At 46.2% G+C, this 27849-nt stretch overlaps 1 protein-coding gene across 2 annotated transcripts in view; it reads left to right on the forward strand.

Moving 5' to 3' along the window:
- The window catches only part of GTF2E2 (general transcription factor IIE subunit 2), a 371015-nt gene that overhangs the window by 240980 nt on the left and 102186 nt on the right, over nucleotides 1-27849 (forward strand). For both annotated transcript variants that reach the window (XM_086961704.1, XM_086961706.1), the window contains exon 6: nucleotides 20905-20998. In XM_086961704.1, coding sequence (XP_086817830.1) covers nucleotides 20905-20998 — 94 coding nt within the window. The remainder of the gene's footprint in view (nucleotides 1-20904; nucleotides 20999-27849) is intronic.

Here is a 27849-nt window from a genome sequence, read left to right on the forward strand (position 1 = left end):
ATCAACATGGAGTACTGCATGCAACAAACAGTATATGTGGTGGCGTTTCATTCATCTCCACGCAGCATCACGATTATTGAACATATATTTGTATTGATGTGCGCTGGAAGACCAAGCATTTTATAATTTCCACTGATCCGAAATGATTAGACCCAGGGCAGCATTGCAGTGTTAACAAGACACTAAATGTAGACCATGGCACATGACAGGAAGAGCTTTGAAAATTAAAAAAGATGAAATTGTGGCACTTAAAAAAAATAAAAATAAAGTCTAGACAAATGAGGCGCTGAGTGGGATAGCCTATAAGAAGCGACGCTGTGTGCGGTCCTAAGTGCTACAAGGAGTACATAGAGCGTGTAGCCATGTACAGGGTTTTTCGTGCTTCAGACTGTACTCTGCAGCAAAAAAGCCGCGTGTGCACGCGCTTTCAAAATATCGAATCTAGCGTAACATGGATGATGGACAACTCAATTTCAGATTTGATTGTGCAAGTTAAGAATGACAGTGCCATGATTTATAGCATTATATCCCCAGTGAAATGTATATGTGCTATATGCACTTCATTTTTAATCAGTTCTATATGTATGAACTATTAACGTTTCTCTAACTTCCTATTTTACCCATACCATGTCTCTTTTTACAAGAAAACCGATATCTTATTACTTTCAGACTTTATTAGGGGTGTGTATGTTGACGAATACTGTCTTATAACTGTATTTTTACATTTACTGTGTAATTATTTAAAAATGTAAATGTATAAAAAAGATTGCATACGTGCTTTGAACTGCAAACACGCGTGGCGCTGCAGAATGCACATGAAATGCGTAATAAGATCGCAGTTCTGTTGCCGGGGACTGAGCCGATACCACTCTGACAAAATGATTAGACCAAAGCCAGCTCTGGCCCCAGTGAAGGTTAGCAACAATCCAGGTTAGTAATCCAAGCATGTTTCCGACGGGCCGCCATATGCTGCTCACGTCTCGGCAGATGGAGGGAAGGGCCATAAAACCCCCCACTCCACTTCAAAGCGGGCACAAGGGATTCTTCAGAGTTGAAGGCCATCCCCCACCCATAATAGGCTGCCTAGCAGAAATCAACATGGAGTACTGCGTGCAACAAACAGTATATGTGGTGGCGTTTCATTCATCTCCACGCATCTCCACGTTGCCAATAGGTCTCGCAGTAGGAAAGTTGGAGTTATTGGTTTTGTAAATGACAAAGCCCTTTAGGTTTAGGCATTGTTATTTGCAATTGTAATAGCTCCAACTTTCCTACTGCGAGACCTATTGGCAACGCCAGTGCTTGTTTAAAAAAGTAGAAAGCACAAATACGGATTGAGCTGGAATGTTTTGGCATCCCACGTCGTTGAAAGCATGCACTCTTGGATGCGCTTAATTAAGTATCTCCCCTCTTCCCAGGCTAACTATAAAAAAGCAAGAGTTTACAATACCCCAATGAGGGCAGGACAAAAGCAGGCTGAGGTGCAGGCAAATAAAATACTGTCTATGGTGAAACAAAATATTTGTCACAGTCCCAACAGCAAAAGTCAAACTGCCCCACACTCAACCCTCAATTCTGGCTCTTGGGCCCTAAGAGCTTGGGGACAAAGACCCACCACAACAGATGCAATAGGGAAGTATGAGTGTGGGATGAGATGAAATGGTACCTGGATATGAAGATGATCATTCCAAAAGTACAAAGGAGCATCTAGTCTCGGCGCCAAAGGGAATGGCCCTGCTCTGCCTCTTTCTGGTGCAGACGGGCGCAAGACGTGCCAGGCCTTGGCCCGCACTTTGCCCGGGCACGTCCCGCTCAGCGGGATTGTTGGTGATGCTTTGTAGTGTGATTAGGAGGCCTCGACCGCTTCCTTACGGACAGGTGTTCGCTGCCCCCCCCCCTACTCTTCCATTATGCTATGTAAATAGTGATTGCCTGACCACTGCATAGTTGTCCCCATCCAAACGGTAGTGGTTGCTTGAGGTGCTATGTAAATATTAAAAGGGGCTGAGAGAAGAGCCCCGGGGACTCTACAGAAGATGTTGATAGAGTCAGAGTGAAATTGGGGTCGAAAACTAGCCAAAAGTAAGGCTGGAACCACTGGAGGGTTGTGAGGCAAATGCCACAACAGCATCGTTTCATCCAGTTCTTCATGTGTTCTGCCTTTTGCAGCAGTTGACCCACATACTTTGATATATCTCCTGTTTGAGGACCAGTCATCCAGTGCACTCCTGCGTTCTGTGCTACTCTGTTTTCTAGGTCCATCTGGAAATGTCAGGTGTGCATGCAGACGAATGGCAGCCGTATCTGATAGAGACATTGAATGATTTGATTGAAAAGAGGATCCAAGAATGAGTTCTTTAGTGCCTAAACTGTACACAATATGTCACTCTTTCTTTTAGTTAGTCTCCAATATACTGCTCTAAGAGACTGTCCCCAGTGCTTGACAGTCTGTTTCAGCCAAGAACAATTTTGGGACCAAACAATTTCTAGGGCAACACCAGTGCCGCTTTCGTTCTAGTTAGAGCACGTCAGCCAGGTATAGCTGTTTTCCAGTGGCACAGTGTGTACGAGATCCACGTCTGGAAAAAACTGGTCCTGGGTGGCTTGTGTTCCGGTTCAGGGAGGACCTGGTTTTGCAGCTTGGGCTGGGCTGTTCCTATTCGGTCAAGACTGATTTGTATATGGATAGGTCCAAATTGAGGTGGCATTATATAGAGCTTGCTACCCCTGATGGGGTGTTGAGGCATTTTTTTCGTCGAGCAGCACGCTACTCCGGAACCCATAAAGGATTAGTGGGGAATTAGTATAGTGAAATATGAAAGTAATTTGAGTGGTGGATATGTTAGTTATTTGGATTGAGAAGGATAGCGGAGGGATAGAAGAGGGGACAAGGTTTGCATTTATATAGCGCTTGCTACCCCTGATGAGGTGTTGAAACTCATTTTTGGCGAGTAGCACGCTACTCCTGACCAATAAAGGATTAGTGGTGAATTAGTATTGTAAAATAATACGAAATTTATTTGAGAAGTGGACATGTTAGTCTGTTATTTGGATTGAAAATGATAGTTGAGGGGTAGAAAAGGGAAGGATTTAGACTTTTTTTTGGGAGGTAATAGCAGTAGGAGGAGGCTTGGGATGAGTAAAAGGGGTGTGAAGGGGGAAGAGTCCGAGAGAAGAGTTTAGAAAGGATTGTATTGGGAGATTGAAATAGTAAAAAAGTATGAGCGTTGGCAAGGAGGGGCAGAGTAAGGAAGAGTTTAGAAAGGGTTATTTTGGCGATCATAGGAGTGGTATGGGGTGTGGGATGAATGAGAGAGCAGAGGTAGAGGATGTTCGAGGCATGTGGGCTGCTGAATTCATATCTGTGCATAGATCGCCGCCTAGTGTTGGGTCCGGATGATTGCACATTGTTGTCCTGGAAGAGTCTTCGAAGTATCACGAGATAGGTGGCTCCTCCCCTGGACTACAGTGCGCATGGGCATCGACTCCATCCCCAGATTGTTTTTTTCCGCCATTGGGTTCGGATGTGTTTCGGTTCCCTCTGTCGGAATCGATAGTTGTTTAACTTTCTTTACTTGAGACCAAAAGGTCTTTAGGACTCGCGTCGGTATTGTCTATCGGTCGGGTTGGTTTATTCATCGGCTCCGATCAACTGCTGCCCTTCCGCGTGCTGTCGGCGCGGACGGGCCTACGCGACGCTCCAGACTACTTCATCATGGAACGAAGTCCATTTAGGAGGTACCCAGTGTGTGCCTCAAAGTACCCGCACATCGACGTGCACCCTGTGTGCAACAAGTGCTTGTCGCCGGACCACGACGAGGCCAAGTGTATGGCCTGCTCCAAGTTCCGGTCGAAGAAAACTCTCAAGCTACGTCGGGCCGCTCGACTGCAGGCCCAGAGTTCGGCACCCCCACCGGCAAACATCTTTGAAGGGGATGTTGACGACGACACCATCCAAAATGTCTCGGACTCTAACCCGGCGTCGGAAGGCGAGGAAGACTACGACGCGGAAGACGAAGAGTTCGAGGAAGTCGTCGAGGAGGTAGGGGACGACGACGGGGCCATTGCCACCGTAGAGGATAGCTCAGAGGAGGAGCTTCTTCACACTGACTCCGGGGCCACCCAACTTTATAAGGCCCAGGTCGAGGGATCGCCTTCGGGCCTTACCCAAGACCTCAAGACTCATCCCACGGCTCCGCCTTCTGGCCCGGCCACGGACATTGGTGCGGCACCACTCCCGGTCCAGAAACTGAAAGTGAAACCATCGGGGTCGACGCCATCGGTATCGAAACCGAAAGTGCAAGTCGCACTGGTTGGATCAAAGGCTTCGGAGGCCTCGGCGCCGAAGAAATCCAAGATGGCCGTCGAGCTCAAGAGCCACGCCAAAATGGCCGATCCGAAAATTCCGGTGTCGAAGGCGAAGACGCCCGACGCGGCTGCATCGGCGCCGAAGTTGGTCGACGCTCTGAAGAGTCGCGTCGACGCCAAGAAGGTCGGTGACCATCAGAAGGCCCCAAAGAAGCTTCAGGACGACCCAAAGTCTCTGGCTGCACCGCTCCCAGTCGACAAGGCCAAAGGGGGTACTGCGTCGGCTCCGAAGGCTGCGGCTTTGGTTGCCGACCCAAATCCGGCCTCGGAGGACTCGCTCGAGCCGGTCCGTCCCTCCGCCTCACTCACCAAGAAGGTCACGGAGTCCCTTCAGCGTATTCGGGAAGAGGCCGAGGCGCTCGAGACCGGGGACACTGTGCCGCCCAAGCCTCCACAGAAACCGGCGAAGGCGCAGGCGCCGATTCACTTCACGCTGCCGCCGAGGACGGCGCCGAAGGCTTTCACTGCGAAACCTGGGGCCGGAGTGCCCTTGAAGCTGGTTTCTACGCCGAAGGCATCATTGGTGGTTCCAAACCCACGGCACCAACCACTAGCAGCGGAGGAGCGTCGAGAGGTCATCATTGACACCAACACAGGCAAGATCACTCCGGAGCCAGTGTTGGAGCATTTCCACATTCCTCTTAAGAAGAAGTTGGACTCTGCGGGTGCATCTGCCCCTATGGAGCCTGCATCTCCACAAGGTCTGGAGCTCTCACCCACTCATTCAAACGCTGGAGAGGGTGACGGGGACGGAGAGGATGAGTATGCTTATCCAGTTTACTCAGACCCAGAAGAGGTCAATGAGCCATGGTCTGCCGGGGGCGATCCTGAGGACCCGCATTCGGGACACGAGCCGCAGCTTTTTGCTGCAAAAACTTCCCCAACAGAAGACTCTGCAGCCTTCAACGCTCTAATTGAAAGAGCTGCGGCCAATCATGACGTCGACCTCCATGCAGACCCAGTGGATGTCGATTTTCTCTTTGACACTTTCTCAGTGGCTGAAAAAACTGTCAAGACATTGCCAATGCTCAAAGGAGTGCTAAAACATGCGCCAGAGGTTTTCAAGGAGCCCACCCGGGCGAGAGTCCTCAATCCTCGTATTGACAAGAAATACAAGGCAGCGCCCACTGATCCAACGTACATCAAGGGACAGTTGCCACTAGACTCTTTGGTTGTCTCCAACGCACGTAAACGAGCCAACTCACAAACCACCGGTGATGCTCCTCCCCCAGACAAGGAGTCAAAGGTGTTTGAGGCTTCAGGGAAACGTATTGCTGCGCAGGCAGCCAATATGTGGCGCATATCCAACACGCAGGCGCTACTTGCACGCTACGACAGGGCACACTATGACACCCTAGAAACCCTTCTACAGCACTTACCAGATCAGTATAAGGAGGCTGCTGAAATGTTGATTCAGGAGGGGAAACGTATCACCAATGCCTCAATTAAGTGTGCTTTATATGTGGCTGATATCACCTCACGAGCAATAAACACTAGCGTTCTGCTGCGCCGGCATGCATGGCTCAGAATATCAGGCTTTAAACCAGACATTCAGACTGCCATCCTAAACCAAACAGTAAATCCAGACCACCTGTTTGGGCCAGAAGTGGATGCCACCCTTGAAAAAATGAAAAAGGACACTGACACTGCTAAATCTATGGGTGCCCTACAGTCCCAGCAGTTTCGGGGTGGTTCCTTTCGCCGCTCCAATAACAGAGGCACCTCAAGGGGTCAGGCGTCACAATCCACACCATTCTATAAAAGTAACACCCAATCCTCATATACCAACAAGGGTAGTGGTGGTTACCGTGGCAACAACGTCAAAGGCAGAGGACGTGGAAATAACAGCTCCAGGTCCTCCACCGCCAGCAAACAGTGACGCCTTGTCACTGCCCCCCGACCACACAACACCGGTCGGGGGGAGACTCCAGCAGTTCCTGCCCGTGTGGAGGTCCATCACCACGGACAGGTGGGTCAAATCTCTTATCCAATACGGTTATTGTCTGGAACTCACTTCCGCTCCACCAAACATACCTCCAAAGAACCGTCCTATGTCCGGCGAGCACTTGCACTTGTTGCAGCAGGGAGTACAAGTTATGCTGCAAAAAGGGGCAATAGAGCTCGTTCCACTGCAAGAAGGGGAACAGGGGTTTACTCCCTGTACTTTCTGATCCCAAAAAAGGACAGATCCCTCAGGCCCATCCTAGACCTCAGACCTCTCAACTCGTACATTCTGTCAGAACATTTCCATATGCTTACTCTGCAGCAGGTTCTCCCACTGCTTCAGCAAGGGGACTTCCTGGCAACTCTGGACCTCAAGGATGCATACTTTCACATTCCCCTGCATCCTTCTCACAGGAAATATCTAAGGTTCACCATTCAAAACCAGCACTACCAGTTCAAGGTTCTGCCTTTTGGGGTCACCACGGCGCCCAGGGTCTTCACAAAGTGCCTGGCGACAGTGGCGGCGCATCTAAGACGTCAGAACATCCACGTCTACCCCTATCTGGACGACTGGCTTATTCAGGCGAAGTCGGCCCAGCAGTGCGCCGACCACGTGTCCCACACCATTCACCTCCTGCACGATCTGGGATTCTCACTGAATTACCCAAAATCCCATCTCCAGCCCGCCCACATACGGCAGTATCTGGGTGCGACCATAGACACTCTGGCGGCCACAGCACAGCCAAGTTCAGTGAGAGTCAGCAGCATTCAATCGCTGATCCAAAAATTCAGACCTCAACACTCACTTCCAGCAAGAGTGTTCGTGCAGTTGATAGGCATGATGGCCTCCTGCATCTCCATTGTCCCGCACGCGAGACTACATATGCGTCCGCTTCAGGAGTGCTTGGCACGTCAGTGGACTCAGGCTCATGGGCAGTTGAAAGACCTAGTGTTGGTGAGCGGTCGGGCATACAACTCTCTGCATTGGTGAAATCCACAAAACCTTTGCAAGGGCCGACCGTTCCAGGAGCCTGTGCCACAGATTATCCTGACGACGGACGCTTCTCTCCAGGGTTGGGGAGCGCATGTACTCCATTACACAGTGCAGGGACTATGGACACTACAGCAGAAGAAGATGCACATCAATGTGTTGGAACTGATGGCAATCTTCATGGCTTTAAAGGCGTTCAAAGTACATCTGTGCAACAAGGTCGTGTTGATCCGGAGGGACAACATGACGGCCATGTACTACATTCAGAAACAGGGAGGAACACACTCTCCGCAGCTGTCTCATCTGGCTCAGAGCATGTGGAAGTGGGCCATTCAGAGGAACATCTTCCTCATGGCAGAACACCTCACAGGCAAGGACAATCAGATGGCGGACCTGCTCAGCAGGCACAGCCACCAGATGCACGAGTGGGAGATACATCCATCAGTACTCCAGCCGTACTTTCAAGCTTGGGGTCATCCAGAGATAGACCTGTTCGCCACAAGGGAGAACGCAAAATGCCAAAGCTTCGCCGCCAGGTTCCCACACCCGCAATCGCAGGGCAATGCGATATGGATGGACTGGTCAGGCACATTTGCGTACGCTTTTCCCCCAGCACCCCTGATACCGCTGGTGGCACGCAAGCTCAGGCAGCACTCGATGACTCTCATCCTGGTTGCTCCAACGTGGGCTCGCCAACCATGGTACACCACGTTTCTGGAACTGTCAGTGGTACCGCATCAAAGGCTTCGTCTCACACCTAGCCTTCTGACGCAGAGCCATGGCGACATTCAGCACCCAGATCCGCAACAGCTCAACCTGGCGATCTGGCTCCTGAGGTCCTAGAATTTGGCTACCTTAACCTTCCTCCAAATTGCATGGACATCATTCGGGAGGCAAGAAAGCCCACTACTAGAGCCTGTTATGCGGCCAAATGGAAGCGGTTTGTCATTTATTGTGCAAACCACAACATCAATCCACTAGATGCTTCCATTCAGAACATCATCTGTTACCTGTTTCATCTGTACCAGTGTAATTTGGCATATACTTCCATCCGCATTCACCTTTCTGCGATGGCCGCATACCTCCAAAATAGACAGCACCTTTCACTTTTCAAGGTGCCTGCTATCAAAGCTTTTCTGGAAGGACTCAAAAGGGTCATTCCACCACGGACCCCTCCAGCTCCAGAATGGAACCTCAATGTGGTTCTTACAAGACTGATGGGTCCTCCCTTTGAGCCACTACATTCCTGCGAGCTTCAGTTCTTGACTTGGAAAGTGGCTTTCTTAGTAGCAATTACATCGCTACGGAGAGTTAGTGAGCTGCAGGCCCTCACAATCCAGGAGCCATTCTTCCAGGTTCATGCTAACAGGGTAGTGCTCCTCACTAACCCTAAATTTCTACCCAAGGTTGTGTCTCAATTCCACATAAACCAAACAATTGAGTTGCCAGTGTTTTTTCAAAATCCTGAGTCACTGGCGGAGCGGATGCTCCACACCCTTGACGTCAAGAGGGCCCTAATGTATTACATTGACAGGACCAAGGATTTTAGAAAAACTAAGCAGCTTTTCGTTGCCTTTGCGTCACACCACAAAGGTAACGCTATTTCCAAGGCTGGTATTGCTAGGTGGATCGTGAAATGTATTCAAATCTGTTATGCAAAAGCAAAACTAACTCTTACAATTCCACCAAGAGCCCACTCCACCAGAAAGTTGGGGGCCTCTATGGCCTTCCTTGGAAACATTCCCTTAGAGGACATATGTAGAGCAGCCACATGGTCTACCACACATACATTTACGAAACATTACTGTGTAGACGTGCACTCTAAACAGCAGGCAGCTGTAGGGCAGGCCGTTCTAAAAACACTTTTCCAGACTGCTGCAGCTGGCACGGGCGGCCGCCGCTAATGGAGGGACTGCTATGTATTCTATGCACAGATATGAATTCAGCAGCCCACATGCCTCGAACTGCAAATGCTACTTACCAGTATGCATCTGTTCTTGGCATGTAGGGCTGCTGACATTCATATCGCCCACCCTCCTCCCCGGCGCCTGTAGCAGCTGCAGTGTTTACATGCATTTCATGCCATGGTCATCACTCACAAGTTCACTCCATCTCGGCCGCAATGGCTAAAAACAATCTGGGGATGGAGTCGATGCCCATGCGCACTGTAGTCCAGGGGAGGAGCCACCTATCTCGTGATACTTCGAAGACTCTTCCAGGACAACAATGTGCAATCATCCGGACCCAACACTAGGCGGCGATCTATGCACAGATATGAATGTCAGCAGCCCTACATGCCAAGAACAGATGCATACTGGTAAGTAGCATTTGCAATATTGATAGAGGTATAGGGTGAGAAATAGGGTAGTGCATTGGATATACTGAATTCGAAGAAAAGTAATATAGATCAATAAATATATGGAAGGTATATAGATACATAAAGGAAGTAAGTATATGTAGATTAAAGACTCATTAAAAAAACTCCGGCTTTCAAGTGTTGTACTTAAAATTGATTTTATTTATTTTTTATATATAGTTTCTTTTTTTTTATTAAATAGTGAACCAATTGTAGATAAATACTTATGATACAGGATTTACTTATTTATGTAGATACCTATACACATGTTATAAACTGTGCACTGAAACAAAGCAGTGCCTGACTGATGAGCCCTAATAAGGATTAAACTGGCCCTGAGTTGCTGGTGTTCTGGTTCAGGGAAGACCTGGCCTGGCAGTTCGGACTGGACTGTTCCCAGTGGAGCAGGCTCAAGACTGATTTGCATATAGCTGTGTCCAAACCAAGATGACATAGTAGGCGTAAAATGATGGATTAGAATGTGGCCTGAAAGATTGCCAGTGGCTGAGTTTAATTCAAGCATTCCATCCATCACCTTGTTTTTGTTGCCCTAAGTGTTGGCTTAGTGGGTCAAAAGGCTTTTTGATTACTGGCAGCCAGCCTCTGGGTACTCCCTCATGCCACACTCCACATGTGTCCATGCAGCAATTCCTTGCAGAGCACTACTTCCCTATCTATTGTTTTGAGCCACTTGAAGCCAGTACTTGCATCTCTAGTGCCAGACTTGAGATGGCGGGTCCACAATCCCTCCCTTCTCTCCCTTTTTATTACAGTGCCTGTTAGCCTAACCTGTCACCAGATCACGAGTCAAAAATTTGGTAGTAGAAATTGTTGCTAGGTTTGCTTCATCAGTGCCTTGTAAAACAAATCAGAATTGTCACTCCATGTGGTGATCTCAAAGCACTGTTTCTAACCATGAAAGCCTTCCTTCCATGTGTCCGCTCCAGTCTAATGATTTACGATACAAACTTTTGCGTTTGAAACCACGGGGGCACCCACACCTCCAACTCTGTTGGTAGGTGATCAAAATGTTGGAGTGAGTTCACACACAAGTCACTCTCCTTCTGATCTCAACGGTTACAGAACTTAACATCCATATAGCCTGAGCAAGCATCTTCACTTCACCCATGAGAAGGTGTGGGTTTTTCAAGACCTGGCAAAGCCCAGTCATAAATGCATTCTTAACACACCAAGAGCTCTGCAATGAGAGATTTATTTTATGGATGGACAGGGTATGTTCTTTATGCCTTTCCTCCAATCCCACAGTCATTCCAAAAGATATCTGGAACCAATAACATATGCATCACTTTTCTGGTGGCCCAAGCATGACCTCTCCAAGTCTGCTATTAGAATATATTGTACTTTCTTCATCATGTGAACATTTGGGACCTTTTAAGGAGGGGCTTTCTACTAGTATGACCTGAAAGGGGAAGAATCCTGCCATCACTAAGCTTGAGTGCATGGTTTGTGAGGAGCTACTCTTCGCCTATCTGACCCTCACGTTTGAAAATATGATGTTCTATCAGCTGCCAGGACATCCTCCACCAGAGCACGGTACAGGAGCAACTGCGTATTGGGCCTTGTTAAAGGATATCTTTACTCTCTTGCTCTCCTGTCCTTCGTCCTTAGCGGAGTAAACACTCTAAAACTTCATTGTCAGGCACAGCTTATGGTTTTAGCTGAAGGATCCTCTCCACCGAGCTAAAGCAGCTTGCACGGCATTCTCTCAACACCCGATGGTCTGAGAAATATGGAGCACAACTATGTGGGCTACCTTGCATAAATTCTTTAGACCTAATTTCAAGGCCTCACAAAGTGAAGCACCTTTAAAACTGGAGGTTCTATTGACCAAGTTGGTTTTGACCTAAGCTGCTGATGCTGCCTTTTTCTCTCTTCACCCCACAGCCTTCACTCAAAAGAAATACAAGAACACAAAGTGTCCCTTCTTTTGTAGCGAAACCATCCGGAGAGTGCACCCCTGTGTGGATAGGGTGCTTTTCTCTGTATGATGTACACCTGCATACATTGTGACCAAGCAAAGGAGGATCTATTAACAGCGGCAGAAACTTTGCCCAGTTTTGCCACCAGGTTGCGCGGGTACCATCAAGTTGATAATGAGATGAAGCCTCCAGATTAGGAGCAAAAGATGTTGACGGGGAGTCATGCTATGTTGGACTTTACCACTGTTCCTTTCGACAGGGCCCCTTTGATCCTTCGAGTATTTGTAACTAGGCTTCATCCTCAGATATATCTTCGAATGCCCTGAAGTGCCTGACATTGCTTGTGGATTCGGCAAGACCGGACTATTAGAAATCATTTATCTTTTGTACTATTAGAGAAATTCAGTTCTGCCTCTTCTCTAAATTGAGTCTGTTTTCTTTCTTTCGCAGCCTCAGTTTAGGTTTAAGGTTGTGTCCGCTTTTACAATTTATCCTGACTCTGAAGAGGCAGAGTTCTACAATTGATTCTTTGAGTAACTTGTTCTGCGAGCAACTAAATCCAACTGATTTGCATTAAATCTTTAGAGGGGTTTTGCACACCTTAAGGCAAATATATTGTTATGGTTTTCTTAACACTGTATGAAATTTGTGATCTTTTCCCCTTGGTGGTATTTTTGACAGAAAACTATAATTCAAGGTAGACCTATTTCTTTCACTGTCTGCTCATGAAGGTCGATTTTTCCTTTCCTTCATATACCGAAAGAAGCTTTGCTAGTCTTCAATTATGCAACTTACCCAGAACTTTGCTGTATGCACTGTGCGCACTCTGTGCAGGCTGCATAAAACAGAACATGCCTCAAATGCACAATCCTCTCCACCGATTACCAGTAGAACAATGCATAATGTTTAACCCCCTATATATTGCTGTGTTTGTGGTCAAGAAGGATCCGAATTGAAACTTATACGTACCCCATACTACTCAATTGCCCACTTTGCTCCAAAGAACAACTACTGATTAAAGTGCCCAGACTGAACAAAGAATGTTGTGGAGGAAGATCTTTTTTAAAAATTACCTGCCAAGATATGGAACTCACTTCCTTTGAGCATCAAAACCTTTACTAATCACCTAGCAGTTGGATTTGCCTTGAAACCTTCCTGTTCGTCAAATGTTAATGTTGAGTCCTTTTTAGGTCTCACCCACCAGACCGCGCAAACTGTCTGATTGTAAATGACCTCTTGTGAATTTTCAATCCGCCCATTGCTTACTGTTTCTTGACTTGATTATCACTCTTGGTTGCATGCTTTTTAGTTTGAATCCTACCAGTCAGCACAGCTGTCTGGTTTGCTAAAGACCTCTTGGAGACATTTGGGAAGCTTTCCTGGGAATGCATTCAGCTCATTGCTTCCCATTGACTTTGTGGTTTGCTGCTCACAGTTGCTTGGTTTCTATTTTCTGGTTTTATTTGTTTTAGGGTGTCCAGCTTGAGTTCATTCCTCTCGTAGAGCATCCCTTGTTAACTGTATCTTTGATTTCTGTAAACAGGTCTTTAAATCTTGTTCTTATCTTGTCGTATTTGCTGTGCGTTCAAATACAGAGCTCAAATGTCCGGCTCTGTCTTGCGAGGGAGCGTGGTGTTTACCTTTCTTTCTCTGATTTTGAAGTGAGACGATTTGTGACCATCATGCTGACTACTTGGTGTTTGCCGGATGAAGGCTATTGGGTGTTCTTTTTTCTGGCACACAACAAAATTTAAATGTCTGTAAATGAATTGTGCAGATATTTTAGAATGTATCGGAATTAGAAAATCACAAATGAAGCCCTTTTAATTGTAATTCTTAAGTGCGGTGAAAACAAATATTTTATGGGATCAAATAAAATCAATAGATTAGGTGATGACATCTCCACACATTATCATTTGTGTGCTGTATGCTTTTATCAGTCAAACTGTATGCCTGTGCAAATGTAATGGCCATTTCAGTTGAAGATGTGTTGTCTGTAACAGCATTGCGCTACCACACCATGCATACTCCGCTTTACACCACACTAATCTGCACCACTCCATGCCACTGCACTGTAATATGCACCATTCCACTCTACTGCTCTCTACTCTGCACCACTCTACTCTATGCCACTCTACTCTACACCACTGCACTCTACATCACTCCAGTCTTGGCCACTCCACTCTCTCCTACACCACTGTACTCTACCCTACACCACCCAAACTCTGTGCCACTTCACACTACTCTGAAACAATCTATGCCACTGTACTCTTTGCCCTGCACTCTATTCCACTCAGCGCCACTCCACTCAACTGCACTCTACCTGGAACCACTCTACTCTACTTTGCACCACTCTACACTACGCCATTGCAATCTGCCACTCTACTCTACCCCAATGCACTCCATATCACTTTACTTAAAACCGCTGTACTCTTCTGCAATCTACTTTGCACCACTGCACTCTATGCCACTCTATTCTACTCTGCATCACTACACTCTCCTCCACTGAACTCTATTCTGCACCACTCTACTCCATGCCACTCTAACCTGCTCTATGATACTGCATTCTACACTACGCCACTGTACTCTACGCCATTTCACCCTTCGCCACTCTACCCTGCACCACTCCTCTCTACCCACTGCTACCTCAATCTACCTTGCACCACTCAAAATCTTCGCCACTCTACTCTACTCCGACTGCACTCTACGCCACTATACTCTACAACACTCTACTCTATACTACTGCACTCTACGTCACTCTGTCCTACTCTGCACCACTGCACTCTACGCCACTGCTCTGTATGCCACTTCACTCTAGGACCCTCGCCTCTTCAACTCTGAACTCCACCACTGAACATTACTACACTCTACTCTGCACCACTGAACTCTATGCCATTGTACACTACTCTGCACCACTGAACTCTGACACTCTTCTGCACTCTACGTCACTCTTCTGCACTCTACGTCACTCTACTGTGCATCACTCCACTCGTTGACATTCCACTCTACAGTGATTCACTTTATGGCAATCCACTTTACGCCATTCTAATCTACTCTACACCTCTGCACTCTACGCCACTCTATTGTACGCGGTTTGCAGCCAGGGGTAGTAAGCGCTATATAAATGCAATTACAATACAATACAATTATCCCGCATTTTTTATCCCGCGAACTTTCAGTCCGCATACCATTATCCCGCAAGGTCATTGACCTCGCATACCATTATCCCGCATTTTTTCAAAACGCATGTGCATTTATCACGCATGCCTTTACAACGAATTACGTTTTAAAGGCATGTATGGTAAATGCATTTGCGTTGTGAAACCCACGATGACGAGAGAGGTAAGTGGGTTTGGGTTTATTTTTCTGTGGGTTGGTGATTGTGTAGTGCTGTGTAGTGTAGTGTGTTAGTGTAGTGTAGAGTTGTGGTGGTTGTTTAGTGTAGGGTCGTGCTGGGGGAAGTGTTATAGGGTTTAGGGTTGTGTTGTAGTGTTTGCGTAGTGTAGGGTCATGCTGGGTTAAGTGTTTTAGGGTTTAGGGTAGTGTTGTAGTGTTTGGGTAGTGTAGGGTCATGCTGGGGGTAGTGTTTTAGGGTTTAGGGTTGTGTTGTAGTGTTTGTGTAGTGTAGGGTCATGATGGGGGTAGTGTTTTAGGGTTTAGGGTAGTGTTGTAGTGTTTGCGTAGTGTTTTAGGGTAGTGTTGTAGTGTTTGCGTAGTGTAGGGTCATGCTGGGGGTAGTGTTTTAGGGTTTAGGGTAGTGTTGTAGTGTTTGCGTAGTGTAGGGTCATGCTGGGGGTAGTGTTTTAGGTTTTAGGGTAGTGTTGTAGTGTTTGCGTAGTGTAGGGTCATGCTGGGGGTAGTGTTTTAGGGTTTAGGGTAGTGTTGTAGTGTTTGCGTAGTGTAGGGTCATGCTGGGGTAGTGTTTTAGGGTTTAGGGTAGTGTTGTAGTGTTTGCGTAGTGTAGGGTCATGCTGGGGTAGTGTTTTAGGGTTTAGGGTAGTGTTGTTGTGTTTGCGTAGTGTAGGGCCATGCTGGGGGTAGTGTTTTAGGGTTTAGGGTAGTGTTGTAGTGTTTGCGTAGTGTAGGGTCATGCTGGGGGTAGTGTTTTAGGGTTTAGGGTAGTATTGTAGTGTTTCCGTAGTGTAGGGTTATGCTGGTGGTAGTGTTTTAGGGTTTAGGGTAGTGTTGTAGTGTTTGCGTAGTGTAGGGTCATGCTGGGGGTATTGTTTTAGGGTTTAGGGTAGTGTTGTAGTGTTGGCGTAGTGTAGGGTCATGCTGGCGGTAGTGTTTTCGGGTTTAGGATAGTGTTGTAGTGTTTGCGTAGTGTAGGGTCATGCTGGGGGTAGTGTTTTAGGGTTTAGGGTAGTGTTGTAGTGTTTGTGTAGTGTAGGGTCATGCTGGGGGTAGTGTTTTAGGGTTTAGGGTAGTGTTGTAGTGTTTGCGTAGTGTAGGGTCATGCTGGGGTAGTGTTTTAGGGTTTAGGGTAGTGTTGTAGTGTTTGCGTAGTGTAGGGTCATGCTGGGGGTAGTGTTTTAGGGTTTAGGGTAGTGTTGTAGTGTTTGCGTAGTGTAGGGTCATGCTGGGGGTAGTGTTTTAGGGTTTAGGGTAGTGTTGTAGTGTAGGGTCATGCTGGGGGTAGTGTTTTAGGGTTTAGGGTAGTGTTGTAGTGTTTGCGTAGTGTAGGGTCATGCTGGCGGTAGTGTTTTCGGGTTTAGGATAGTGTTGTAGTGTTTGCGTAGTGTAGGGTCATGCTGGGGGTAGTGTTTTAGGGTTTAGGGTAGTGTTGTAGTGTTTGCATAGTGTAGGGTCATGCTGGGGGTAGTGTTTTAGGGTTTAGGGTAGTGTTGTAGTGTTTGCGTAGTGTAGGGTCATGCTGGGGTAGTGTTTTAGGGTTTAGGGTAGTGTTGTAGTGTTTGCGTAGTGTAGGGTCATGCTGGGGGTAGTGTTTTAGGGTAGTGTTGTAGTGTTTGCGTAGTGTAGGTTCATGCTGGGGGTAGTGTTTTAGGGTTTAGGGTAGTGTTGTAGTGTTTGTGTAGTGTAGGGTCATGCTGGGGGTAGTGTTTTAGGGTTAAGGGTAGTGTTGTTGTGTTTGCGTAGTGTAGGGTCATGCTGGGGGTAGTGTTTTAGGGTTTAGGGTAGTGTCTGCGTAGTGTAGGGTCATGCTGGCGGTAGTGTTTTCGGGTTTAGGATAGTGTTGTAGTGTTTGCGTAGTGTAGGGTCATGCTGGGGGTAGTGTTTTAGGGTTTAGGGTAGTGTTGTAGTGTTTGCGTAGTGTAGGGTCATGCTGGGGGTAGTGTTTTAGGGTTTAGGGTAGTGTTGTAGTGTTTGTGTAGTGTAGGGTCATGCTGGGGTAGTGTTTTAGGGTAGTGTTGTAGTGTTTGCGTAGTGGAGGGTCATGCTGGGGGTAGTGTTTTAGGGTTTAGGGTAGTGTTGTAGTGTTTGCGTAGTGGAGGGTCATGCTGGGGGTAGTGTTTTAGGGTTTAGGGTAGTGTTGTGGTGTTTGTGTAGTGTAGGGTCATGCTGGGGGTAGTGTTTTAGGGTTAAGGGTAGTGTTGTGTTTGCGTAGTGTAGGGTCATGCTGGGGGTAGTGTTTTAGGGTTTAGGGTAGTATTGTAGTGTTTGCGTAGTGTAGGGTCATGCTGGGGTAGTGTTTTAGGGTAGTGTTGTAGTGTTTGCGTAGTGTAGGGTCATGCTGGGGTGTAGTGTTTTAGGGTTTTGGGTAGTGTTGTAGTGTAGGGTCATGCAGGGGTAGCGTTTTAGGGTTTAGGGTAGTGTTGTAGTGTTTGTGTAGGGAAGTAAAGTGCTTTATGGTAGTGTTGGGGGGTCGTGCTGGGTATTACATTAGAGTGTAGGGTAGTGTAGGGTAGGGTAGTGTACTTCTACTTACCTTTACAACTTTTACAACGAGTATACCTTTAACATGCATAACTTTTCGTTGTAAAGGCATGCGTGCTAAAGGCATATTCGTTCTTAAAGTTTTCGTTCTTTTATTTTGCGGACTTATAGTACCTGCAGGATTTTTTTGCGGATTGATGGTATGCGGACTGACGGTATGCGGGATTACGTCATATATTCATTGTACTCCACTGCACTCTACACCACTCTACTCTACTCTACTGCACTATGCCATGCCCCACACCAGTCTACCGTGCACCACTCCATGCCACGCCACTTCACTCTACTCTGAAACAATCTACTCTATGCCCCTTCAATCTACGCTACTCTACTGCACTACTATATGCCACTCGACTCTGTGCCACTCTGTTCTGCGCTACTCCGTTCTGCGCTGTGCCACTCTGCTCTGAACCACTGCACGCTACTCCACTTTACTCAAAACCAATGCACTCTAGGCCAGTTTGTGCTGTTCCACTGCACTCTACGCCACTATACTACAACTCTACCCTACAACATTATACTCCACAATACTCCACACTGACACTCTTCTCCATGAAACTCTACTCCACTCCACTCTACGATACTCTGCTTAACTCTTTGACATTCTACAACATTCTACTCCACTCTGAGACTCTCTGTCACTCTTTGTACGCCACTCGTTGCCCCATAAATCCATTTTTTTTACAACACTTTTGTCCACTCTACTCCATAACCGCACTCTATGCCGCTCCACACCAATCCACAACCCTCTGTGCCACTCCACTCTGATACACAACTCCACTATACAACACTCTACATAACTCCCTCTACCCCACTCCAGGTTACTTTGCTCCACTGTATGCCACTCCAGTCTGCTTTTAGCCTTTCCACTCTCGAACTCTGCCATTCCACTCTGCAAAAGTCTACTCCCTTCCACTCTGACACTGTTCTCCCTCCACAACACACCACACCACTCTACGCCATACCACTCTACGCCACTTCACTCTACAACACACCACTCTACCCCACACAACTCTTCTTTGCACCATTAACTAATAGCCATGCTGAAAAGTAGCCATTCTGGTGTACAACATGGCTAAAACACGTTGGCAAAGCCCATAGGTCTTGCATAGGCGAGACCTGTTGGCTTTATCAATGTTTGTTATTTGATAGCTGACTTTCACTGCTCATAGTTAAGGAATTATTTTTTTATTTTTCATTCAGCACTCCATGGAAATGTCTATTTTCGATCTGTCTCCTTTGTGTGCTGCTTCACCTAGTCGCATATCTCGCTCCCCCACGCTCTTTTGCTCCCCACCTTTTCTATATTGTCTGTAAAAGCACAGCAACAGGCATATTTTTGTTGTGGTAAGGCTGAAGAGCAGACTTTAAAGATTCTTTTTGTTTTATCTCCTACATTCCACATATTGCATGAAAGCAAACGCTTTACCACACAAATGCTTTTATGGCGCTGGGGAAAAGGCCACCTATTGCACTTAGCTGGCGTCTGAGGTTGAAGGTGTACTTAGCATGACACTTTTCCTGGGGGCCCATAAATCTGCTCCCTAGGCTATTGCAGAAGGCCGAATGGCCGAATCCTGTGAAAGTAAATTAGCCATTTGCAAGTGATTACCTTTGCATTCTGACACCTCCTTAATCTTTTGCCCTTTCTGTTTAGAGTATCCTGAGTGAAAAGTATTTGAAGAATAAACCATAACCCTCATAAAGATATGTTGTGTAACACAGTAGCAAAGATGGGGAGGAGATCCAGTTCCGCCTGTCTGCGGGTGGAGATATAGACAAAATGGTACCTTCCACCATATAATCGGGGGGGGGGGGGGGCAGTGATATAGAATTATTGGATTTCAGTGCTAGCCTGTGTAAATACTGTGGTGGGAGGAAGTGTGTGCCCCTCATAGAGAGAATATGTTTACTGTATGTGTGGGAATCCTTCGATTTAGCCCAAATGGAGCAAGTATGGGTTGCACTGGGGTTGGTGGGAGCTAAGTGGAGAATCGTTAGAATATGGGGAGCTGAGATATCACCGCAACGAAAAGATTGGAAATGGGACATGGACTTGTGAATGATTGCAAAAAAAGTTATTTATGAGGGCCGTGGTTACGAAAGTGGGGAAAAATGAGGACACATTGGCATTAATACAGAGGCGGGGGGCCTACAATGCTTGCCATGGGTGGAAGGGTGGACAGAGGGAGAAGAGGTGGGAGAGAGTCTCTGAAGTGTGTAGGTTGTCAAAGGCAGGGAGCGGAAATAGAAATGTCACAGCCAACATATATGCATGCAATGTCTGGATATTGTTGATCATATTGTGTACATGCTGCCTTTATTCTTTAATAAAAAGATATGAGGAAAAAAAAGTTTGACAAAGCCCACAGTTCGGCTCTTGCATTTTAAATGTGAGACCTATTGGTTTTGCCAATGCTCGTTTATTCGCCTACTGTTCAAGTGCCATTCCACCTGCAGTTCTTAGTTCGCTTTATGACTAACATAACTAAACTAATACATTTTCTTACTTGAGTGTATTTTTCTAGTTACAAAAACCTGTCTGCCATCCCGACCATAGCACGTGCATTATTTGTACTTTTTGCCAGGTGCGGTACATCAAAACCGCATCATGCAGCATACGTTTATGGATAGAAGGCAGTATGCACATAAAGAGTCTAGTCTGTTTGCGTGTGCATTATGCGATGGCATGTATGTTCTTGTTCATTTTTCACTGTTGCACATTGTCCTCTTCACCATGCGTGTAACGACTCCATGATTCATGGTCAGTCTAGTCTGAAGGGTTTAATGATTAAAGATGAACATTTCGAACACGTCAAATGAGTTATACCTCCATATTTCATTCCTAGACATAAAAGATAGTTTGTATTTGAGTATTCTTGGTAATAATCTGCAATCGCTTTACTATATGGCACATTCAGGATGCGGTTTCAGCACGAGAAGTAATTGGCGAAAGATCTGCAGTGGGGGTGGGTTTAAGGCGCCTATTTTGATGTAAAATGCCTGCCTAAAAGAGCCCCCAAATAACCTAAGTCTAAGGTGACCCCGTATTTACTGGGAAGATAACATGCTTCTAAAGGGAAATTGTCATTGGTGTTTTAAGATTTCGATACCACTCCATGAAGCTAAGAACTGATGCAACCCACGAGGCAATCCCAAGGAAGAGATTTATCCATGAATCCTGGGAATTTCACTATGAACTCACTTTAAAAAAAATGAACTTGTGGATAAAGCTCTTGAATTTGAATTAAAGACAGCAGCAGACTTCTGTTCCTCATTAAGGTGGATGCTTTTGTGATGTTCAGGTGTCGAGCACTGTGAGGCATTACTGCTAAATATTCTGAAATAGATGCATATTTATATCTGGACTCAACCTCATTAGAGAACAGTTGTTTTTCTTTTTATTTCAGGCACTGGGAGATCAAATAGTATTTGTCACACGTCCGGACAAAAAGAAGATCCTTTTTTACAATGACAAGAACTGCCAGTTTACAGTTGATGAAGGTGAGTTGTAGTCTCTTACTTTCAAATGACAATTCGTTGAAAGGTACAATAGATAGCAAATTGCGCTTTATTGTAAAATTTGTTGGCTTTTCCCCATTTTCTGTTCTATAAAGGTGTAGATAAGGAAACGGCGAAAGTGTTTATCAAGTGATATAATCAAGTTACAAAGCAATGAAGCGATTCAGACTTCTGTAGGAACACCACTTTTGTATTCAGTTACTGCAGTCCTCTGCCTAAATCAGGTTTTATTCTAGAGAGCCATAAAGAAAGGAATGATCGAGGGTGATGCCTTGGGGAAGGGTGGTAAAATCCGAGCAGACACATAAGAGACTTCAGTAAAAGCACACTGAAGGAAGAGTTGTGGACTTATAATCCAACTGTCCGCTTTGAAGTAAAAAACAAACTGCCCAAGTATGAGTGGGATCATAAAAATGGGGACATGGCATGTGGTAGACGAGTGATGGAATGGAATAGACCGACATCAGAATGTAAATGGAATGGTAAAGGTGAATAATAGGAAGGAAAATCACAAAGGTAGAAGAAAACCCTGAAGCTAAGAAACAGAAATGGTAACACCGGGGAACAGAATGCTGATGGCAAGAAATTAGGCATAATTGCAAAACTGAACCCTAGTATGTGTGACACGTTAACAAAACCCACTGAAATACCTCTTCAATACAGGTGGATTCATATGCAACCTATATGCTTGAATAAACTTTCATTAAAATGAAAGGGGTCTTATGGTCATGGTGTGGGGCCCTTAATTTCACTTAACTGGCTAATCAAGATTTCTCAAACGTTTGCAAACACTCTGCCTTTGATAAATGAGATCATGTCTTATCTCTACTTTGCCTTTATTTGCTTCAAAAACATTTGGCCTCTGTTTGTGTGTTCTACGCTTGTGAGCGTGCTAGTTGCTTGCTGTGGTATCACTTACCTGTGCATCTACTCTTAAATCTAGTTCATGTCACTGTGAGGATTTACACCATGCTGAATCTTTAAAGCACAATTTTGAATCCCAAGCTTACCTTCACTAGTTTGGTGATTTCTCACCTTGTTTGTTTTGTTCAGATACTATTTTCACAATTTTTCAATGAATACCACAGAAATCTGTTGCATTTACCTCAAGGGGTCTCTGCAAGGCACGGGAACATTTTCATTCCAGTCTTATGCTAGCTGGGTGTTGCATTTAAGTCTGTCCAACCTTCTCTCAGACCTAGCACCCTAGCAATCCTGGGACATGATGATCTTCAACACTAGGTGTCATTCTGGGATCTCGCGCAGCCGGTAGGACAGGGTGAAACCTGAAGCCTGAGTCCACAGAAAGGATTGAGATGCTAGAGCCCTTGAGCAAGCCGTATGACTTATGCCTATGGCCAAGAGAACTGTTATCACATCTTCTCCCAATCCAATCCACATCATTATCTCTTCTGTTAACCAGAGGTATACCACAAATTCATATCGAACCAATGAAGCATACCTGTCTATTAGAAACACTGAGAATGTACGGCAGCCCTACCTTCCACTGTGAACCCAGACACTTGTAGGCTCTAACTCCTCTTACCTTGGGGGTCTCAACCTTCTCAAGGCAGACCGCTTTAACAAATCCTTTTCAGTGATAATAGTGGTCCATTTCTCCTCTCAGGAGAAATTTGGCGGTATAGGGATCGGTCGGTGAACTCTCCATACTGATTCAAAAGCTTGTTAATAGCCAGAAAGCAAAGTAATGATAGCTGCATACACAGAATACTGACACGAAGACAAATATAGGCTAACTAGTAGCAGGCACATTACCACTATACAGTGTTTTTGTGTAGCTGTGCTACATACAAGGCTAACCAGTGTGCCATTTATTCATCAGGTTAATAAGAAAGAGAATCAAAAAGTGCATGTGCATACATAGTACCATTTAATCATTAACTGTTATCTTGACATAAGAAAATTGGCATTTTGTTTGCATACCCTCCTGTACCATTCTGTGTGAAGGAGAGTACAACTGGGTTGGGCAAGAGGGAGCAGAGCTAACAGGGGGGTCAAAGATATGAAAGAGGAGTGAAGCTTGCGTCTGGCACATCCTGCTGCCCTTCTTCCAAGGCCGTCTGTGGACGCATCCTAGAGGTGATAGGAAGGAGTGAGCTGGGACTTGCTCTGCAATAAACAGAGGAGAAGGTTGAAGATGATTTGAACCTCAATATGTCGGAGGCAAGATGGCGATTGGCTAAGCAGCACCTTCGTGATGTTCCGCTGAGCATCCTCTCCGGAAAGACAAATTCAGCCGAAAAGAAACTCTAAAACTTTGGAAAAAATAGTACAAACATGCTGCAAATCTCCCAAGCTAAACTTCAAGCAAAACTTCTATTTTTCTACCTGATCTGGCGGCATCAGTCGGGGGAGAAACATCCTCCCAGCCACGAGGACGACGAACGAGCTCAGACATCCCGGATCAACACTGCCCTGCGCGTCTCACGGTCTGACGTGCGAGACCGGAGAATCCAGATACTCACGGTGAAGAGCGGAGGGGTGCAAAGGAGATGCCGCCACTCGGTGACGGTGAATAATGAATCCCGAAACGCGGACCCTGTAATAGAAAGATCTGTAGGGGTCGTCAAAGAGCGGCAATTCTGGCGTCGGTGTCCCGAAGTTCAAAGAACACAGAGCGGAGAGTCAAGATCGCCAGCATTGAAGAACCAGCCACCCTCTCTCTGTACCAGCGCTTTCTCGCTACAGATTTTTCTTACCTTCCAGGACATTCAAATAAGGATGGCTAACAAGGGGGGCCGCACCGCAAAAATTAAAAGCACTGTAAATACCATACAGGGAAATACTACCCTGACAGCCTTACGCCAATGGAAACCAGAGCCTACAGGGGCTACGGGTAGATGCGGGGCTGATAAAAACAGAGCGAAATAAGACGGAGGTGAAAGTCCTGAGAAAAGTCTCGGGGGAGCGAAACCGCAAGCAATATCTCCGCAAAAAGAACACTCGCCTGCATCACAAAGGAAAAGGACTATGGTCAACCACTGATTACAAGTAGCTTCAGTGCAATGGCAACTACGAGGGGGAGGAAAGCGACCCCAAAATGGAGGGTGGGTGTTTGGATGTAACTGCTGCTATGTCCGCTCCAAAGGTAGGCGAAACTACAGAGCACCCTACATCGGGCATATCCAATGCTTTATTGCTTAAAGTTCCACCGCGCCCCGAGCCTCCCCCACCCCGGCTATTACAAGTGGATCTGCACCTCACATTCAGTTAGTAAGCACTCCTTTGGACAATAACGGGGGCAATAATACCAACACTTCCCCACGGGAAACTCCCAATATTATGGGGATAGATGGCTCTGTAACCGCAGCATCACTTCTGGACCCTAACACCACCCAGCATGGTTTCAAGCCAAGAACCCCGGATAATCAGGATCAATTCTATTCTCTCACAAACGATTCTGAATTATCTGATGTGAGCATCTCTCTGTCGAGTGGAGAAGAGGAAAGCAAATGGAGCAACAGCTCTAAGTCAGAAGTACAGAGCCACAAACATCGCTCTAAAAAAGTCCAAAAGAAGAAAATGAGAGATCAACACAAAAGGGTAAATGAACTCTCTCACAAGGAGGATACTGAGTTGAAATGTGATTATAATGACACATCATTAATAATATGTTCTAACGCCTCAGGAATCTCAGGAGGCAATCAAACCACTATTGATACTGGTGCTGCCCAGGGGGGTCCGAAAGGAAGAACTCGCTTTAATTGACATTTTGCAATCTATTAAAAACTTTCAAGCCGAAGTTAAAACAGCTAGCCGCAGATCTCGGCTGTCAGCTAAAAAATTACAAGGCGCAGTGAGAAAAGTAGGAACAACCTGCGCCGAAATTGCTGACCGAATGGCAGCGGTAGAAGATAGAACTGAACAGCTGCAGAAGGATGTTACCTCACTTGAAACCAAAACCGAGGATTATGAGGGGGCGATACAAGACTACCTGTGGAAATCGGAGGAGCAGGAAAACCGGCAAAGGGGGAACAACCTCCGCTTCCTGCGGATTCCGGAGGGTGTCGAGAAGGACGACCCCAGGAAGTTTATGGTCTCTTTTCTTATGGGAGCATTCCCCGAGCTACAATCATGAGATTGGGACAAGGAAATCCAGAAAGCACATAGATTTCCTTTAACTCCTGCCAAACGCAACTCCTCAACTCAGTCACACCCCCGTGCTATGCTGCTGTTTTTCGGCAACTTTCTGCTGCAGCAAACTTTGTATGATCTTGCCAGACCCACAAACAAGAGAATACACGATGGAATTACATTTTTACTCGACCTGATTTTGCACACGCCACAGTCGAGCGTAGATGGAGACTAAGACAACTTTTCGATCCCTTTCAAAAACTTGGGGCTACAGTGTATCTGCAGAATCCTGCAAGACTGAACATTGTTTACCAAGGGAACACTCGTAGCTTCATCTCCGAAATACAGGCCAAAAAGTATTTGGAAGAAATATCGGAACATAAGTAAAGGGGGGAAAACAAAAAAAGATGTAAAAAGGGGTCAGGGATATTTTAGCTAAATGACATGCAATCTGAGCATGTGTTGAAGAAGAGCGTTAAAGCAGGGACAGGGAAGGTATATATTGTAAAGTATGCTGTATCCATTGCTTCTTTTTTGTTGGTTTTTTTTTTTCTGACGACTGTCTTATGAGCAGGGTTTCAAGATGTTTTTTTTTTTCGTGGGTTTTTAGGTACAGTTCGCTTTGCTTGTGCAGATTTATGTTTGTTTAGTATTTTCTCTCTTTTCAGAGTTTCTATGATGGGTATTACTTAGGGGGGTGCATCAGTGGACTCACTGGGGTAATGTATGACGGATGTCACACCACTGGCCCAGGCCGGCCAGGTAACCTCCAGTATAGGAGGGGGGGAGTGGGAGGGGGGGGGGGGGGAGTGTCGCAAGTCAGGCAAGTTTTCATTACAAGTACACATAAGAGCAAGCATAACTGGGCTATCTGGTATGTAGGAATCCTTAGAATATGGCACGGGGTGGGGTTGGTGCTAAACCCAGAGCAAGCAAATGGGGAAAATGGAATATAAAAAATGGGGGCACTAAGGGTGTTATCCTTAAATATCTGCGGCTTAAATGATGTAAAGAAACGGCAAAATGTAGCTATAGGTTTGCAATCTATGGATGCCAATATTGTCTGTCTACAGGAAACCCACATTGAGGGCTCTCAAACATATCTTCTAAGATCACTTGGCTATAAACTGGTGTGCGCAACGACACAAGGCATTAACCCGCACACGTGCGACCAGCGCAGTATATAATACCCTAAGCCATTGAAGAAAGAACAGAGTTAAACCTATTCGTGCTAGAATTTTAAACCTGAAATCCCAGTGGAGGGAATCGAAGGCTTTTGCTGCATCAAGCAGCACAGCCACCGCCTGAAATCGGGACCGAAATAGTGTAGCGTGGAGAACACAGTTCGGCGGTTGTGCGTAGTGGAGCACGCAGATACAAAACTTGACTGGTCAGGCAAAACTAACAGAGGAATCAGTGGTTGTAACCTGGTGGCAATCATCTTTGCCAGGACTTTGGCGTCAATGTTGATGATTGAGAGAGGCCAATAGGATTCACATCGATCCGGGGTTTTTTCTGGTTTCAACAAGGTTACCAGCAGAGCCTCTCTAAGAGTAGGTGGGAGTTTCCCTTTGTCATAAGCCTCTGCAAACACAGCCAGTAACCTAGGTGCGACATCATCCACATATGTTTTATAGAATTCTCTAGGGAACCCATCAATTCCTGCTGCTTCACAGGTGGGCAACACCATAATAGCTAATTTGACGTCTTCCACTTCAAAAGGCTACATTAAATATTCCTTGTGTACCTTTGTGAGCCATCCCAACGCAACATCTTCAAGGTAGGAGTCTATTTCCACTGTCGGAGGGGCATCTTTCGCTGCATAAAGCGTGGTGTAGAGTCTTAAAACCATATCACTAAGTTCAGAAGTCAAGTAATGCGTCGTCACCTCCTCGTCTACAAGTTCCTTAATACACTCTTGACTGCGCGGCACTGACAATTTCTGTGCCAGGGAACAACTAGGACGGCCCCCTCTCCCCATAATAGCGAGTAGTTGCGTAATGAGAACGTTGTTGCAACTCTTGATCAACCGTTTCAATATGGTCAGTGATCAGATCTCTGATCTTGACTAACATGTGTGGGGAGGGATTTTCCTCATAGACCCGCTCAAGTGTAGAGATCTCGGATGCCAATTTATGTATTCTGCGCCGGAGATCTCGTAATACTCCAGACTGCGCTCCAATACAAGAACCTCGAATCGTCACTTTAAACGCCTCCCACAACATGCCAGCACTATGAACTGACCCCTAATTTTCGAGCAAAGAATTGCGAATTGCTTCGCCAATAGTGTGTTTGAAACCGGGTCCGGGAGTTCATTGGGCTGAAGTCTCCATGCAAAAGGTGGCCTCTCACACAAGGGTATCTGTAGGTCAAGAACCACTGGAGGGTGGTCTGAAAGTGTGCAAGGCATATGTCCAATTCGCACCGCCCAGGTGCAGACTGCTTCAGAGACAAGCCAGTAATCCATACAGGACCAGGTCTCCTCGACAGAAGAGTTGAACGTACTTTCGCGACCCCCTGGATGTTGAAGCCGCCAGATATCAAACAACTGACCCACATCTAATATCCCCAGAAGAGACTCCACAGCCTGCTTAAGCCTCCCGGTGCCACTGCCAACTCTATCCAAAGTTATATCTAAGCATAAATTGAAATCCCCCAACCCACAGATTATCTCAGCCTGTGGAAACCCAGAGATTCGGCGTCACACATCTGAAAAAAAGGACGGGTCATCAATTTTT

Source organism: Lissotriton vulgaris, chromosome 3_1 (genome assembly GCF_964263255.1).
Source record: "Lissotriton vulgaris chromosome 3_1, aLisVul1.2, whole genome shotgun sequence".
In the NCBI taxonomy this organism is placed as follows: Eukaryota; Metazoa; Chordata; class Amphibia; order Caudata; family Salamandridae; genus Lissotriton; species Lissotriton vulgaris.